Source organism: Colletotrichum chrysophilum, assembly GCF_026319265.1.
Source record: "Colletotrichum chrysophilum strain AFK26 chromosome Unknown scaffold_24, whole genome shotgun sequence".
In the NCBI taxonomy this organism is placed as follows: Eukaryota; Fungi; Ascomycota; class Sordariomycetes; order Glomerellales; family Glomerellaceae; genus Colletotrichum; species Colletotrichum chrysophilum.
This window is the reverse complement of record NW_026517311.1, coordinates 300,958-314,749: the sequence shown is the minus strand read 5'-3', so window position 1 is coordinate 314,749 and position 13,792 is coordinate 300,958. Positions and strand designations below refer to the sequence as shown.

At 57.8% G+C, this 13,792-nt stretch overlaps 3 protein-coding genes across 3 annotated transcripts; all 3 read left to right on the top strand.

Moving 5' to 3' along the window:
- Positions 1-1,444: 1,444 nt before the first annotated feature.
- COL26b_004129 (uncharacterized protein) lies at positions 1,445-4,727 on the top strand (the record flags this gene model as incomplete). Its single annotated transcript, XM_053177010.1, has 2 exons — positions 1,445-2,039; positions 2,098-4,727. 2 exons carry the CDS (start codon positions 1,445-1,447, stop codon positions 4,725-4,727), a joined length of 3,225 nt encoding a protein of 1,074 aa, XP_053039079.1.
- A 1,756-nt stretch (positions 4,728-6,483) lies between these two features.
- COL26b_004128 (uncharacterized protein) lies at positions 6,484-10,529 on the top strand (the record flags this gene model as incomplete). The annotated part of the gene is made up of 3 exons (XM_053177009.1): positions 6,484-6,503; positions 6,732-9,288; positions 9,336-10,529. 3 exons carry the CDS (start codon positions 6,484-6,486, stop codon positions 10,527-10,529), a joined length of 3,771 nt encoding a protein of 1,256 aa, XP_053039078.1.
- Positions 10,530-11,454: 925 nt separating this feature from the next.
- Positions 11,455-12,664, top strand: COL26b_004127 (uncharacterized protein; the record flags this gene model as incomplete). The annotated part of the gene is made up of 2 exons (XM_053177008.1): positions 11,455-12,546; positions 12,602-12,664. 2 exons carry the CDS (start codon positions 11,455-11,457, stop codon positions 12,662-12,664), a joined length of 1,155 nt encoding a protein of 384 aa, XP_053039077.1.
- Positions 12,665-13,792: the final 1,128 nt, after the last annotated feature.

The window sequence follows — 13,792 nt, the reverse complement described above, 5'->3', positions numbered from 1 at the left end:
GAATTAGCATGATGGCGCAACTAGTTCTGAGAGGATAGTGAACGTGCGAGGGGGGGACAAATGTGGAATGGGTTGTGAAGAGTGAGAGTGAGCTTTCCCGAGGAGACGGATCGTGTACCGCCGGCTTGCCGCCACCTCATTTCCTCTTTCCCAAGTTCGCACGAAAAAGCGTCTAAGACCACGGCAAGACGGTTTGTGTCTTCTGATGGTTTATGGCGGCGAGCTGCGGACCAAAGGCCATGTTCTTTTCCGGTCTCTCAGACCATGTGTCCAGCTCGGTATTCAGCAAGCCGGCTTGGGAGCCATCGACAGATGTAGGTTCGATGATGCTGATCACTTCTAGACTCCTTCGCATCTTGTTAGGTGGGGTTAACCAGTGCTTACCTCTCACGATTCTTCTTCTTTTTGACTTTCGAGGCGTTGCAATGAGATAAAGTCAACACCCAAGATTGTTCGTCTCGGTGAAATTGCTAGAGGGCATCAACCACCATGACAGCGAGCTTCGACTTACAACTGCAACGGCAGAACGGTTGCCTTGCAAACGTCCCCCTCATCCGATCTCTCCACTTACCGGGCTTAAGAAACAAAAAACACCAAAAGAGACCGGAACGGCGGCTTGGGGGTCGTCAATGGTTGCCCAGGGGCCCGACGCCGTGGTTGCGTTGGCGCCGGTGACAGGTAGCTTCCAAGGTTAGGTCGTCCATTCAGGGGGCGCGACCAGTGGGTGGCCCAGGATGACCCCTATTTCGCCAGCCCGTCGCACCGGTTGAGCTGCGCTAGTCCTGTTCCTGTTCCCGCTAGCAGCCTGCTCAGTGGTCCGCCGCCTGGTCCACCGCGCCACTAGAGGCGGCGCTTGCCTTTTCGAGTCTCACAGTTTTCCACCGTCAACTGCCATCGTCACTTCAGGTCGTCTTCTCAACTTCTCTAGACTGCGCTCACCACCACGCCGTCGTCTTCACACCCACTCACTAACACGCATCGTCACCGCGCCGAAGGTCAGAGTCCATGGCTTCCACGCTTTTCCGCTGCTGCTCACCCTCCCCAACTGTGGTAGTCCACATGGGGAGATTATCCCCTGCGCCTCTGGCCATGCTGCCCGCACACGATCCGGTGCCGTTGAGCAATATTCTTCCACCCGTCTCCTGATGGAGTTAGTGACTCTACCGTCATGTCGCCGGCAACGGCAAGCAACCCAGAATATGAAGGGGACGTCTTCTTCTGCTTCTCGCATTCCGTCTCTTGCTTCTTCAACCCCATCTCTGTCCTGTCAAGAAAGCCAGAGACGTCGGCGTGCGATCCAGCCGTGCAGACATTTTCGTTTGCGTCCTTTCGTTGATCTCAGATCATCACCACATTCTTTCCTTGGCTTCGGCCGCCTTACTATCGCTATCCATACATACGGATACACACTCTTTAATAATCTAATAATACCACTCACTCAAAGATGCACTTCAAGGCCTCTTTCTTGGCTGCCGCCGCCGCCGTCGGCCCGGCCATCGCCCACAGCAGCTCAGTCCAGACCACAACATCTGCTTCGGCTTACTTGGGCGGACTGAACCTCTACTGGGGACAGTACGGCCTTCCCGACGACAGGCTTGCGAACTACTGCGATGCCCCCGGCGTCACCTCCGTTTCTCTCTCCTTCGTCACTTACAGCCCGAAGTGGGGTAACGGATACCCGGGGACCAACTTCGCCGGCCACTGCGGCGGCGAGGTGTTCTTCAAGAACCCCCTGACCGGCTTGACCACCAAGCTCATCACCAACTGCGACTACATCAAGACGGACATCAAGTACTGCCAGAGCAAGGGAATCAAGGTGCTCCTGAGTGTCGGCGGCCAGTGCGACACGTCCCTGACCGGCGGAAACGGATGCCCCTACGACGTCGATAGCGAAGCCGCTGGCCACGAGTTTGGAGAGCTCCTGCACAAGACTTTCGGTCCCTACGACCCGACCTGGACTGGCCCTCGTCCGTTTGATATCAGCTTGACGGAGCACGTCTCCGTCGACGGTTTCGACATCGACTTTGAGTTCAAGTACGGTATGTCAAGGTCTTGTCCCATCTTACCCCTGAATTGTGAATGCTGACGACGCTCCAGTCGACCAAAAGCCCTACATCGCGCTGGTTGAGAAGCTCCGCAGCTGCGGCAACTACTACATCTCTGCCGCTCCCCAGTGCCCTACCGGCGACCAGTGGTTCCAGCTGAAGGAGCTCATCTACACCGTCAAGTTCGATGCCCTCTTTATCCAGTTCTTCAACAACCCCGGCTGCCAGATCTCCGATACCCCCAACTACGACGACTGGGAGACCGTCATCTCCCAGACATCGCAGAGCAAGGATGCCAAGCTGTACCTTGGTGTTCTGGCCAGCCCTGCCGCTGGCTGGGCTGGTTACGTCGCTCCCTCCGTCGTCAAGGACTTGATCTGCAAGGTCAAGGCCAAGGCGCACTTTGGTGGTGTCTCCGTCTGGGATGCCACCCGCGGCGGCATGAACCTCGTCGGCGGCGAGGCTTTCCACGTTGCTATCGCTGCTGCCCTGAAGTACGGCTGCGACGAGATTCCTTCCAACAGCGCGAGCGTCTCGGCTTCTGCTTCGGCGGCCAGCGTAAGTGCTAGTGCATCTGCCTCAGATTCTGGTCCCATGGTCAACTCGGCTACCGTCTCCGTCTCTGCATCCGCCAGCGGTGCCGCTTCTGCCTCTGCCTCTGCTTCTTCTTCTGCTTCTGGCTCTGCTGCCAACAGCGGTTCCGCTGCCGCCAGTGCGAGCGCGAGCGACAGCGCTTCGGCATCGGGCTCCGGCTCTGGTTCTGGATCTGCCTCCATCTCTGACGCTGGCTCCAACTCGGCCACCATTTCTGTTTCTGGATCCGCGAGCGCCGCTGCATCCGCCTCGGCGTCCGGCTCAGCTGCCAGTGCTTCCGCTTCTGACTCTGGTTCGGCCTCCGTCTCTGGCTCTGCCTCCGTCTCCGACACTGGCTCCAACTCGGCCACCATCTCAGCTTCTGCGTCTGCAACCGGCGCTGCGTCTGCATCGGGTTCTGCTTCAGCCACTGGTGCCTCAGTTTCGGGATCCGTCTCTGATGCCGGTTCTGTCGTTAACTCTGCTACCGTCTCTGTCTCTGGACCTGCCAGCGGTGTCTCTGCCTCAGCTGCTGGCTCTGTCGCCAACTCAGCAACCGTTTCCGTCGCTGGATCCGCCAGCGGCGCTGCTTCCGCCTCTGCTTCCGCTTCTGCTGCGGCCAGCGCCAGTGCCAGCGCCTCTGCTTCGGCAACGGACGTCTGCGAGGAAGACAACGATGGCTTCCCCTCCGGCACGGCGAGCAAGACCGGTAGTGCTTCTGCAGCTGCTACTGGCGGAGCTTCCGCGGGAGCTTCTGGTGGCATCTCTGCTGGAGCTTCTGGCAGCGCTTCTGCTGCTGCGACTGGAGGTAGCAATATCTCCGCGAGCGGCTCCAACGCTGGCGCGTCTGCCACCGCGGTTGCCACTGGCACTGACGGCCTTCCTCTGCCCACGCCTGTTGACACCAACAACGCGTCTGGAAGCAACTCGGCCTCTGGAACTGCGAAGGCCGTCCCCACCGGCTCTGGCGCCAGCGGAACTGCTTCTGGTGCTGGCTCTGCCACTGCAACTGCGGTTGCCACCGGCACCGATGGCCTGCCTTTGCCTACGCCGGTTGATACCAACGGCGCATCCGGCAGCGACTCTGCTACCGGAACTGCCAAGGCCGTTGCCACGGGCTCTGGCTCGCTCAGCGTCACTGGTTTCGTTTCCGACAAGGCTACTGGAACTGGTTCGACCGCTGTCCCTGCGCAGAACACCTTCACCGTGTCGCAGGCCATGACCACCAGCACCGTGTTCACCACCTCTGTCTACACCGTCACCTCGTGTGCCTCTTCCATCACCAACTGCCCTGTTGGCCAGGTGACCACTGCCACCATCGCCTTGTACACGACCGTCTGCCCTGTCAGCGCCGTTTCCACTGCCGCTGCCACGCCTTCCACCACACAGTTCACCACCAGCACCGTTTACAAGACCAACGTCTACACGGTTACCTCGTGTGCCTCCACCGTCACCAACTGCCCCGTTGGCCAAGTCACCACCAAGGTTGTTCCGTGGTACACCACCATCTGCCCCGTCACTGCCGCGACTCCCACGACGAAGGCGTCTACCAAGGGCAATGATAAGGCATCCACCAAGACCGGAAAGGAGTCTCACAAGCACTCCAAGACGGGTAGCGTCTCCAAGACGCCCAAGGCCACGGACAACGGCAGCAGCCCCAAGACGACTCCTGGCCAGGGAGGCAACAAGGACGTTCCCAAGACCACTGGGGGTGGCCAGGGCGGCAACAACCAGCCCTCGGTCAGCGTCCCTGCTTCTCCCAAGACCACGAGCCCCGGCGGCGGCAGCAGTGACAAGTGCACTGGCGCCAACTGCTCCAGCAACAACGGCGGTAACAATGGCGGCAACAACGGTGGAAATAATGGTGGAAACAACGGCGGCAAGGACTCGACCACGACGCTCAAGACGACGCTGATCGTCCCCATCACGGCGGTCGGCAAGTCCAACTCCACTATTCCGGCGACGGGCACCGGGTCCCCCAACAAGCCCACTTCCGGCATTACCACGGCCACTCCCATCACGACCAAGCCGGTCCAAGCTGGCGCAGGCAAGGTCGGTGTTGTTGGCTTCGCGGGATTCGCCGCGGTGGCCGCCGCATTTCTTTTGTAAGGTGTGAGTACGGTCTCAATATGTTACATATACGGGTCCGACGACGTTTGGACGGGACCAGTTTTATGGCTTATATAATATTCTTCATGTATTGACATTGGATACATGAAAGGGTGGGCTTTCGGTCGCGGAGTCGGGCCCGGATAAGGGCATTGGGGCTCTTTGGGTGTCTGAGCTCTTAAATAGGCAATACATGGCTTGTACGCACAGCGCCCGTGTTCATCCCAGGCACGCACTATGCTACGTCTGATATATCGAGTAATGGTGCGTGGTCAGTTCGTGACATGGCGTCGACCTTGATGCGTTTTGGGCTATGATGTTCGTGCTGATAGAAGCTTCTGGCGTTTCTTATCGGGGCGGTCGTTGGCTGATAGGTAGCACCTCATTATTGCCTTACGGTGCAATTACTCAGGGTACCCAAGTCTGGTAACCTGGGTATGGCCACTGCCGGTGACGTTGACATGTTCGCCGGGTAACAGCCCGCCGCAGCGTGCCATTGCCTGGTGCGACCTTAGTCAGGGCGATCAATGTCCGTTGCAGGTTGCTACTTTGTTAGTATTCCCAAATCGGGGGGAGCATGACAATTGCATGGTGTGGCTCAAACCAACGCCACAGGCACAAGTTGGGATTCCTGCCGTGTCACCGAAGTGCCTCATGGGATGGTGTGCTTCGACGGCGCTGTCTCTGTGCCCTGCCAGTGCCTGCGTTCTGTGCCTGCTTGCAGCAGGAGGAGGAAGCTGCTGCACGGGACGGGCAATGGCCAGTGGGAGGGGGGAGGAGGGAGGGTCGCCTAAACTCCGTGTCCTTGTTCACAGCTAACCTCAGGAAAAGGGAAGGCCATGATTGGCGGAGGGATGACCCCACCTGGACGTCATTTCTGGATTGCTGCAAGGAAGGAGGGAGGGAGGAGGGGCGGGCGCTGAAGGCTAAAGAACATAGGCGCTGTTCCAAGCGTCCGTCGAAGCCAGATTCGAACGGGGCTATGTAAAATAGCGTACAGATATCCGCTCTCTAGTGTGTGCTGTTCCCGCCCATCATTGCCAGCTTCTGATGCAGCAAGGCGAACAACTACCTACCTTGGGTGTAGTAGGTAAATGTACCTTACGGATACACATGAGAAAGAGGTCTTCTGATGGAAGCCACTGTGATGTGATGACTGAGTGAGCCTATTTCGGTCTCGCTCTCGTGCGACGTGCAAAACTTGGCAGCTGCAACAACAATTATTCCTCCTTCTCGACCTCGTCCTCGATTGTGACCTGACCTGACCTTTCTTCTTCCCGCCTGGGCTTCATTCAATCTCTCTGAGTACATACGGTGCTGCGTTTCCTGCAGCGTTCCAGCCCAGCTCAGCTCCTCTCCTTTTTATTACACGTATTCCAGTCTGCTCCTCCCCACCCCCTGAGGTCTTGTCGCCGACCGAAGCACGTCCGTCTCACAATTGTGCTTCCCCCCCCGCCGCCGCATACCCAAATCACATCTCCCCCATCTTCATCCGTTCCCCTGACCTATCAGCACGCATCAGAACCCAGCAATTGCCCCGAGCATAAACTGCCATTCCCTGTTCGCCTGTTGCTCCATCCACTGTCATTGCATACTTACATATAAACTCATACTATCTTACGAGCAAAGGTGGGGAATCAACCTTTGGGGCCCGCTGCTGCTGCTGTCTGTCAGTGTCGCTGCTGTCCTGTGAAGCTTGGCTTCTCCAGTCTGCCACTCCACGTCCAGCCAGCCGCTGCCGCTGCCATTCTCCAAAATGTCGGAAGCTGGTGATAGGTGAGTTAGGTTCCAACAGCCAGAACACCACCCCCTTCCCTCTCCCTGAACCCTACATCAGCTGGCATGCGTTCGACGGTCCTCTGGCTCGCGCCGTGAGACAACTGCAGCATTCCCCTCGCCGCATACACTCACTACCTACCTTCCACGCGTCCTACGGTCCGCTGGGCCGCAGCAACACCCTTTGCGGATGCATAGAGCTGGCTGACACTCGACTGACTTCCCCAGCACCCACAAGCGCTCAAAGTCGGCTGCCGCCCTCTCCCTCCTCCGAAGAAACCACTCCCGCGGCGACGAAGATCCCTCCAACTCGGACGAAGGTGCGCCGCTGACGTCGCCCACCTCAGCAGCGACATCCCAGACAAACATATCCATGGCCCAAAACGCCCCCCGCGGCGTCTCCGCCTCCCGTCTTTCCACAACATCCCCCTCAATGGGAAGAACCCCATCCCACAACAGCCCACCCGCCGGTTTGACTACCAAGATGAGCAGCGTCGGCGGCAGCGAGAAGGGCGTCTCCCTCGAGCAGTCCGTTCGCAAGTTCCGCATCGTCGAGGCCCTGCGGAGCGGCGACACGGCATCCATATCCAAGGCCATACGGGACACCGCCGAGGGCGGCCCAAGAACGAGCATCTCCTCCATCAGCACCCTCAGCGGCCCCGGCCTCGACGACACCACCGTCCTGCACCTTGCGATCCAATGCGCCGAGTTCCAGGTTGTCGAGTACGTCCTGTCCGACGGTGCGGGCATCCTCGACGTCAATGCGAGGGACAAGGACGGCAATACCCCGCTGCATGTCGCCGCCATCCAGGGCCGCACCCAGGTCGTCAAGCTGCTGCTCGAGCAGAAGGACATCAACGACGCTGTCGCCAACTACAAAGCCCAGCTGCCCATCGACGTCGCTCGCAACCCGGATATCTTCCAGCAGCTGCAGCTCTCGCGGTCGCTGTTTGCCGAGAACAAGGTCAGGCAGATCCAGAGTCTGATTGCCCAAAACGACTACAAGGCGTTGGAGAACGTTCTTGAAGAACCCCGCCTCAAGCAGATCCTCGATATCAACAGCACCGAATTCGCGACCGAACCCACGACTGTCCAGGCTGGCGGCACCCTCCTCCACGAAGCTGCGCGGAAGAAGAATACCCAGTTGATCCAGGTACTTCTCCTCCACGGCGCGGACCCCTTCCGCAGAGACCGCAAGGGCAAGCTGCCACAGGATGTTACGAAGGACGATGTTACGAGGGCAATGCTCAAGCGATCTCCTGCCGCTGTAGCGGCCCAGAGGGGTATCCAGGAGAAGGCCGTCCTCGGCCAGGCAGCGTCGCAGGGCGCCGGGACTGCCGCCCCTGGAGATCCGGTGGCAGGCCGCGAGGCTCGCGAGATGAAGGGCTACCTGAAGAAGTGGACCAATTACCGCAAGGGATACCAGCTTCGATGGTTCGTCCTCGAAGACGGCGTACTTAGTTACTACAAGCACCAGGACGATGCTGGCTCCGCTTGCCGTGGTGCGATCAACACCCGTATTGCCAAGCTACACATGAGCGCCGACGAGAAGACCAAGTTCGAGATTATCGGGAAGTCATCGGTCAAGTACACTTTGAAGGCCAACCACGAGGTTGAGGCTAAGCGGTGGTTCTGGGCTCTGAACAACTCGATTCAATGGACCAAGGATCAGGCCAAGGAGGAGGAACGGCAGCGCGCCCGTGGTGCCGAGCTGCTGAGGCAAGCAAAGGCTGAACAGGCCGGAAAGGCATCCGATCTTTCCATCAACGAGGCGCCGAGTGAAAGCGCCAGCGTTGCCGACACGAGAAGAAGCAGTGTGCAAATCCCGAGATCCCAATCGCACACCAAGATGTCGGTACCGAAGAGCGAATTTGCAGGGGCCAGCACCATTGCCGACGACGAAGAATTCGCCGACGCCGCCACGGATGCGGGAATGTCACGGGCTGCTGGCAACGGCCACCACAACCCAGACGATGACGACGATGATGATGAGTTTGAGGATGTCAGTAGTCGCGAGGAGCCCACAGTCAGCAAGGACGCTTTCAACATCACGGCCCAGTCCGCCAAGCTCCAGCTCGACACAATCTCAGCGGTCAACGCCGCCATGCTCGCTGAAGCCTCCAAGAATCCCAACACCACGGTGTCCGACGCAAAGGTTGCGCAGGCGCTGTCAACATACGACGCCGCAGTTAGGAGCCTGACGGGGCTTGTCGGAGACCTCATGCGCATCTCAAAGGACCGCGACGCATACTGGCAATACCGCTTGGAGCGCGAAACCGACATGCGCCGCATGTGGGAGGAGAGCATGGCCAAGGTAGCCAAGGAGCAGGAGATCCTGGAGGAGCGTGTTGACCAAGCCGAGCAGAGGCGCAAGGCCGCCAAGCGGGCCCTTCGCGAGGTTATGAACGATTCGCCTGCTGGTGCTAACCAGAAGGAGCCTGTGGATGGCACGACGAATGTTGAGGCAGCTGTTGGAACCGACGATGACCTCGCGGTCGCGCCCAAGTCACCCGAGAGGAATCTCAATAGAAAGAAGTCGGCAATCGTTCTCTCTGACTCGGAGTCTGAAGAGGAGGACGAGTTCTTCGATGCTGTTGATGCTGGAGAGGTTGAAGTCAGCGAGCTGCCGCCATCCGAGGCCGTGACGTCTCCTCAGGAGGAAAAGCAACAACAGCTTGTTGTCTCTAGCGGCGTGGATATTAGCAGTTCGTTCAAGGGCTACGAGAATGGCATCAGAACCAAACTCAAGATGGACGCCGATAACCGGCCCAAGATTTCGCTTTGGGTGAGTAGACTGATGGCAGTATAGTGACCTCAACTAACAATAGCCAGGGTATTCTCAAGTCAATGATTGGAAAGGACATGACCAAGATGACTCTGCCGGTATCTTTCAACGAGCCAACCTCGCTCTTGTACCGTGCCGGTGAGGATATGGAGTATGTTGACCTGCTGGACCAAGCCGCGGAGCGTTCAGACTCGATTGAGCGTCTGCTTTACGTGGCAGCATTTGCCGCTAGTGAGTACGCATCGACGATTGGGCGTGTCGCGAAGCCTTTCAACCCCCTCCTCGGAGAGACGTTCGAATACGTCCGCCCGGACAAGAACTACCGCTTCTTCATCGAACAAGTCAGCCATCACCCGCCTGTTGGTGCCGCGTGGGCCGAGTCCCCTAAGTGGACCTACTATGGAGAGTCAGCTGTCAAGACCAAGTTTTACGGAAAGTCCTTCGACGCCAACCCTCTGGGAACGTGGTTCCTCAAGCTGCGTCCTACAGCTGGAGGCAAGGAAGACCTCTACACCTGGAAGAAGGTCACATCGTCTGTCATTGGCATCATCACCGGCAACCCGACTTTGGACAACTATGGCCCCATGGAAGTGAAGAACCACACGACGGGTGAGGTATGTCAGATGGAGTTCGTACCACGCGGTTGGAAGGCTTCCAGCGCGTATAAGGTCACTGGCAAGGTGCTTGACGCCGATGGCAGGGTGCGATACAGCATTGGAGGCAGATGGAACTCCAAGCTGTACGCTCGCTTCTCACCGGGATACGAGGCCAACGTCGATGACCCTGGCGATGCGGCGTCCATTGGAAAGGGTAGCCTCAATGACCCGAACAAGGCGTTCCTCATCTGGCAGGCCAACCCCCGCCCGCCCAACATCCCATTTAACCTCACTCCCTTTGTTCTTACGTTTAACCACATCGACGACAAGCTCCGGCCATGGATCGCGCCTACCGACTCGCGTCTGCGTCCAGACCAGCGCGCCATGGAGGATGGCGAGTACGACTATGCGGCTGAGGAGAAGGATCGCCTCGAGGTGGCACAACGTGCACGCAGGAAACACCGCGAGGAGAATGGCATCGAGTTCCACCCCGCGTGGTTCGAAAAGACGACGTGCGAGATCACGGGCGAGGAGTACTGGAAGTTCAATGGCAAGTACTGGGAGCAGAGAGAGAAGGCAGGACCAGAGGGAGATCCCAAGGCCGCCTGGGACGGATTGGAACCCATCTACGAAGATGCGCAGTAGAGTGGCAACACGCAGAGGGTTCCAAAGAGTGTTCCGAAAAGTGTTCCAAAGAAGAAGGGCGAACGTCAGCCAGCACCCCCGTCGCAGACGTTGCAGCCGTATGGCATCCGGTATCCTGCCGCTGTGGGATGGTGAACCACCATGCTTGGGAATGGTTGTTCAACTAGTGTATCGTGGATAGTACTACAGGTATTGAAATAAGCAATCGCTCGCATTCGGCAACAATTCTGGAAGATGCGCATTCGCAAAGTTTGCTGTTCTGTGATTGGTGTTCGGACGGACATATGCCACATGAATGGGAGGTTTTGTGCTGCCGTCTCATCTGCTCCCGAGTGCGAACGAAGAAGACGTTGGAACCGCGTTCTACACCTGGGGAACATTTCTGCCCACCTGCCAAGAAGCTTGTGATACCGTCGGGACTCGGGACGGTGACGGGGCATGCAGCACAGCAGGCTGAGATCGACGAGATTAAATGATTACCTTTCCACTCACCGAATCCCGGACCGGGGGTGGTGCACGCCGCCGGTAAGTACGTACCGAAGCCACGGCTCGCGGGTACCTTACCTCGCGGTCGTGCTGGCAGTGACAACCTTGTTTTATTTCCCCACCTTGGACCTCGGCAGTTTTTTCGTTCCCTGAATGCTACATAATTAGGGGGGGAAGAACCGCCTTGCTGCATCTCTTTTAACCCACCCCTGTGACTTGTCAACCAGGTTCGCGGGTCTCACCTATCGATTGTCGCATCTCATTCATCCTTTTTCAGTCTCATACAGCGGTCACAGGCGAGCTTGCCTTGGTTTCTCAGGGGGCGTTTCAAGACGGCACGAAACGCCACGTCGAGGTTCGGTTTTAGACTCGGGATCTAGACGGCAGACGGCGCGGTAGCAAACGATACAAATCCAGACTTAGACGGAACACACACAAGATGGCAACCGGGCGTTCGACGATTGTGAGGCCTCCGCCGGAGGACCCGAACAAGAGCCCGATCGAGAACGTGCTGGAGGTGACGGAGCTGGGCGTCCTGGGGCCGGTGAGTTCGCTACTTCCCCCCTCCATCTCTGGTACCGGACAACTGACGCCGACGCAGGACATCTTCACCAACACGCGCCAGCCATGGCACCCGCCCGGCGCGCGCGGCATCTTCGGCGGCGCCGTGATCGCGCAGTGCCTCGCCTCGGCGCAGAAGACGGTGCCGAACGACTTCTTCGTGCACTCGTGCCACTGCTACTTCCTGCTGGCCGGGTCCTCGGAGATACCGATTTTGTTCCACGTCGAGCGCGTGCGCGACGGGCGCAGCTTCGCCACGCGGACGGTACAGGCGCGGCAGCGGGGCCGGTGCATCTTCACGACGACGGTGTCGTTTGTGAAGGAGGGCGCGGGCGGGGAGACGCAGGTGCGGCACGCGGCGCCGCTGCCGGCGGGGGTGAGGGCGCCGCCGGCGGATTGGAGGGGCGAGCCGGAGTGGAGCACGCACTCGCCTTTTCAGACGTATCGGATCTCGATGGTCGGGCCGGATGGGAAGCCTGCGAAGACGACGCTGACGAAGGGGGAGAATGGGGAGGAGCCGGCGCCGCATGAGATGAAGAGCCGGAACTGGGTGAGGGCAAGGGGGAAGATTAGTGTTAGTGGAGGGCATCAGGCGCATCTGAATGCGTTGGCGTACATGTCGGACAGCTACTTCATCGGGACGGTGGGGCGGATTCACAGGTTGTGGCGGTTCCCGTTCAAGCCGGAGGAGTTTGAGGAGCTGCCGCCGGAGTTGAGGGAGCAGGTGGAGCGGTTGAACGAGTTTGAGGGGAACACGGAGGGCGGGGTGGAGTACTGGAAGACGAGGCCGCATCTGGGCATGATGGTGAGCTTGGATCATAGTATTTACTTCCATGAGCCGAGGAGGGTGAGGGCGGATGAGTGGATGTTTACGGAGATGGAGAGTCCGTGGGCCGGGGATGGCAGGGGAGTGGTGTTGCAGAAGATTTTTGGGGGGGATGGGACGCTTTTGGCTACTTGTGTGCAGGAGGTGAGTATTTCCGTGGTGATGTGTGAGATGTGACAAATTGCTGACTTGAGCGTAGGGCGTTGTGAGATTGAAGCAGGAGGAAGATGCTGAGAAGGACGAACCGAAGGCCAAGTTGTGAGGTGGTCGTTCGAGGGGCCGTTCAAGGGGTGGTGTACGATGGGTGTGTTGTCTTTGTGGGATAGAGAGGTGATGAACACTGTAAGAAGGTGGCTTCAGACATGGGGAGTCACGTTCATCGCGGAGTTGGGCTTCTCATAGAACTTATATCTTTTCAATTGATGGACTTTTTGCGGATCCTTTTGATCGATGCAATGACGGGGGCGAAGTAGGCAATGTTTGATGGTCGTACAGCGCTCCGGTATGGTGCAACTGCACTTTGATGGAGGAGGATCCCGTTGGCCTTCACGCGGAGGCTCATCAAGTCTACATCTATCTTCGTCTAGGCTTTAGTATTCCCCTCTGTTAACTCAGGTACTGACAGATGTGACGGATGACTGCGTATGAGACCCTTTACATGACGGCCTTAGTGTGTAAGGCATTATTCCGACCTGGGAGGTTCCAAAGCCAGAAACAATTCTTCTGACTGTTCTTCCCTCACACATTATTAGTACTTGAGGACAGAAAGAGCGACTTCGCATTCGAGAGGTTACAATACCTTATGTAAGGGAATTGAGCTGTGAAGGATGTATGTCGGCAGGATTAGCCATCGCTGCTAATGCTGACCAAAGACTTGGGGACTGTGATTTGAACATATTTAAGAAGCTTTGAAAACGTTTGCCCGGGGCGTTTGCAGGCAATTTCGCGTATACTCCCTTTCGTGTAGTCACTCTGAGGCACACAGCTTCAGTCGTTGTAGAGGTGAAGATCCTCGAAGAGTCGTTGGGTGACACTTGGCTTGCTGAATATGATGATTCTTCCATGTATCCTACCTAGGTCGAGAATGAGCAACAAAACTGATGGCAGATTCGCAATGCCTCGACTGAGGGCTTCATACTCTTCGCCAGTGGGCTTCAAGCTGCCGTTCTGAGCGCACAGCTGGCTAAGCAACATGATGGTATGGTGCTCGGCAAGATTTGTGTGAACCCCGTGCCTTCTGGCGAATTCTCCCAGATATATACGCAGCGATCAGAAAACGTCGTTGATGCCATTGGAGGCTTCAGCAAGGTGGCTGTATGCTATATATTGAGACCGATACAGCAGCCTTCTGTGTCTTGTATCGCAGTAGCAATTTGCACAGCATCCTGTG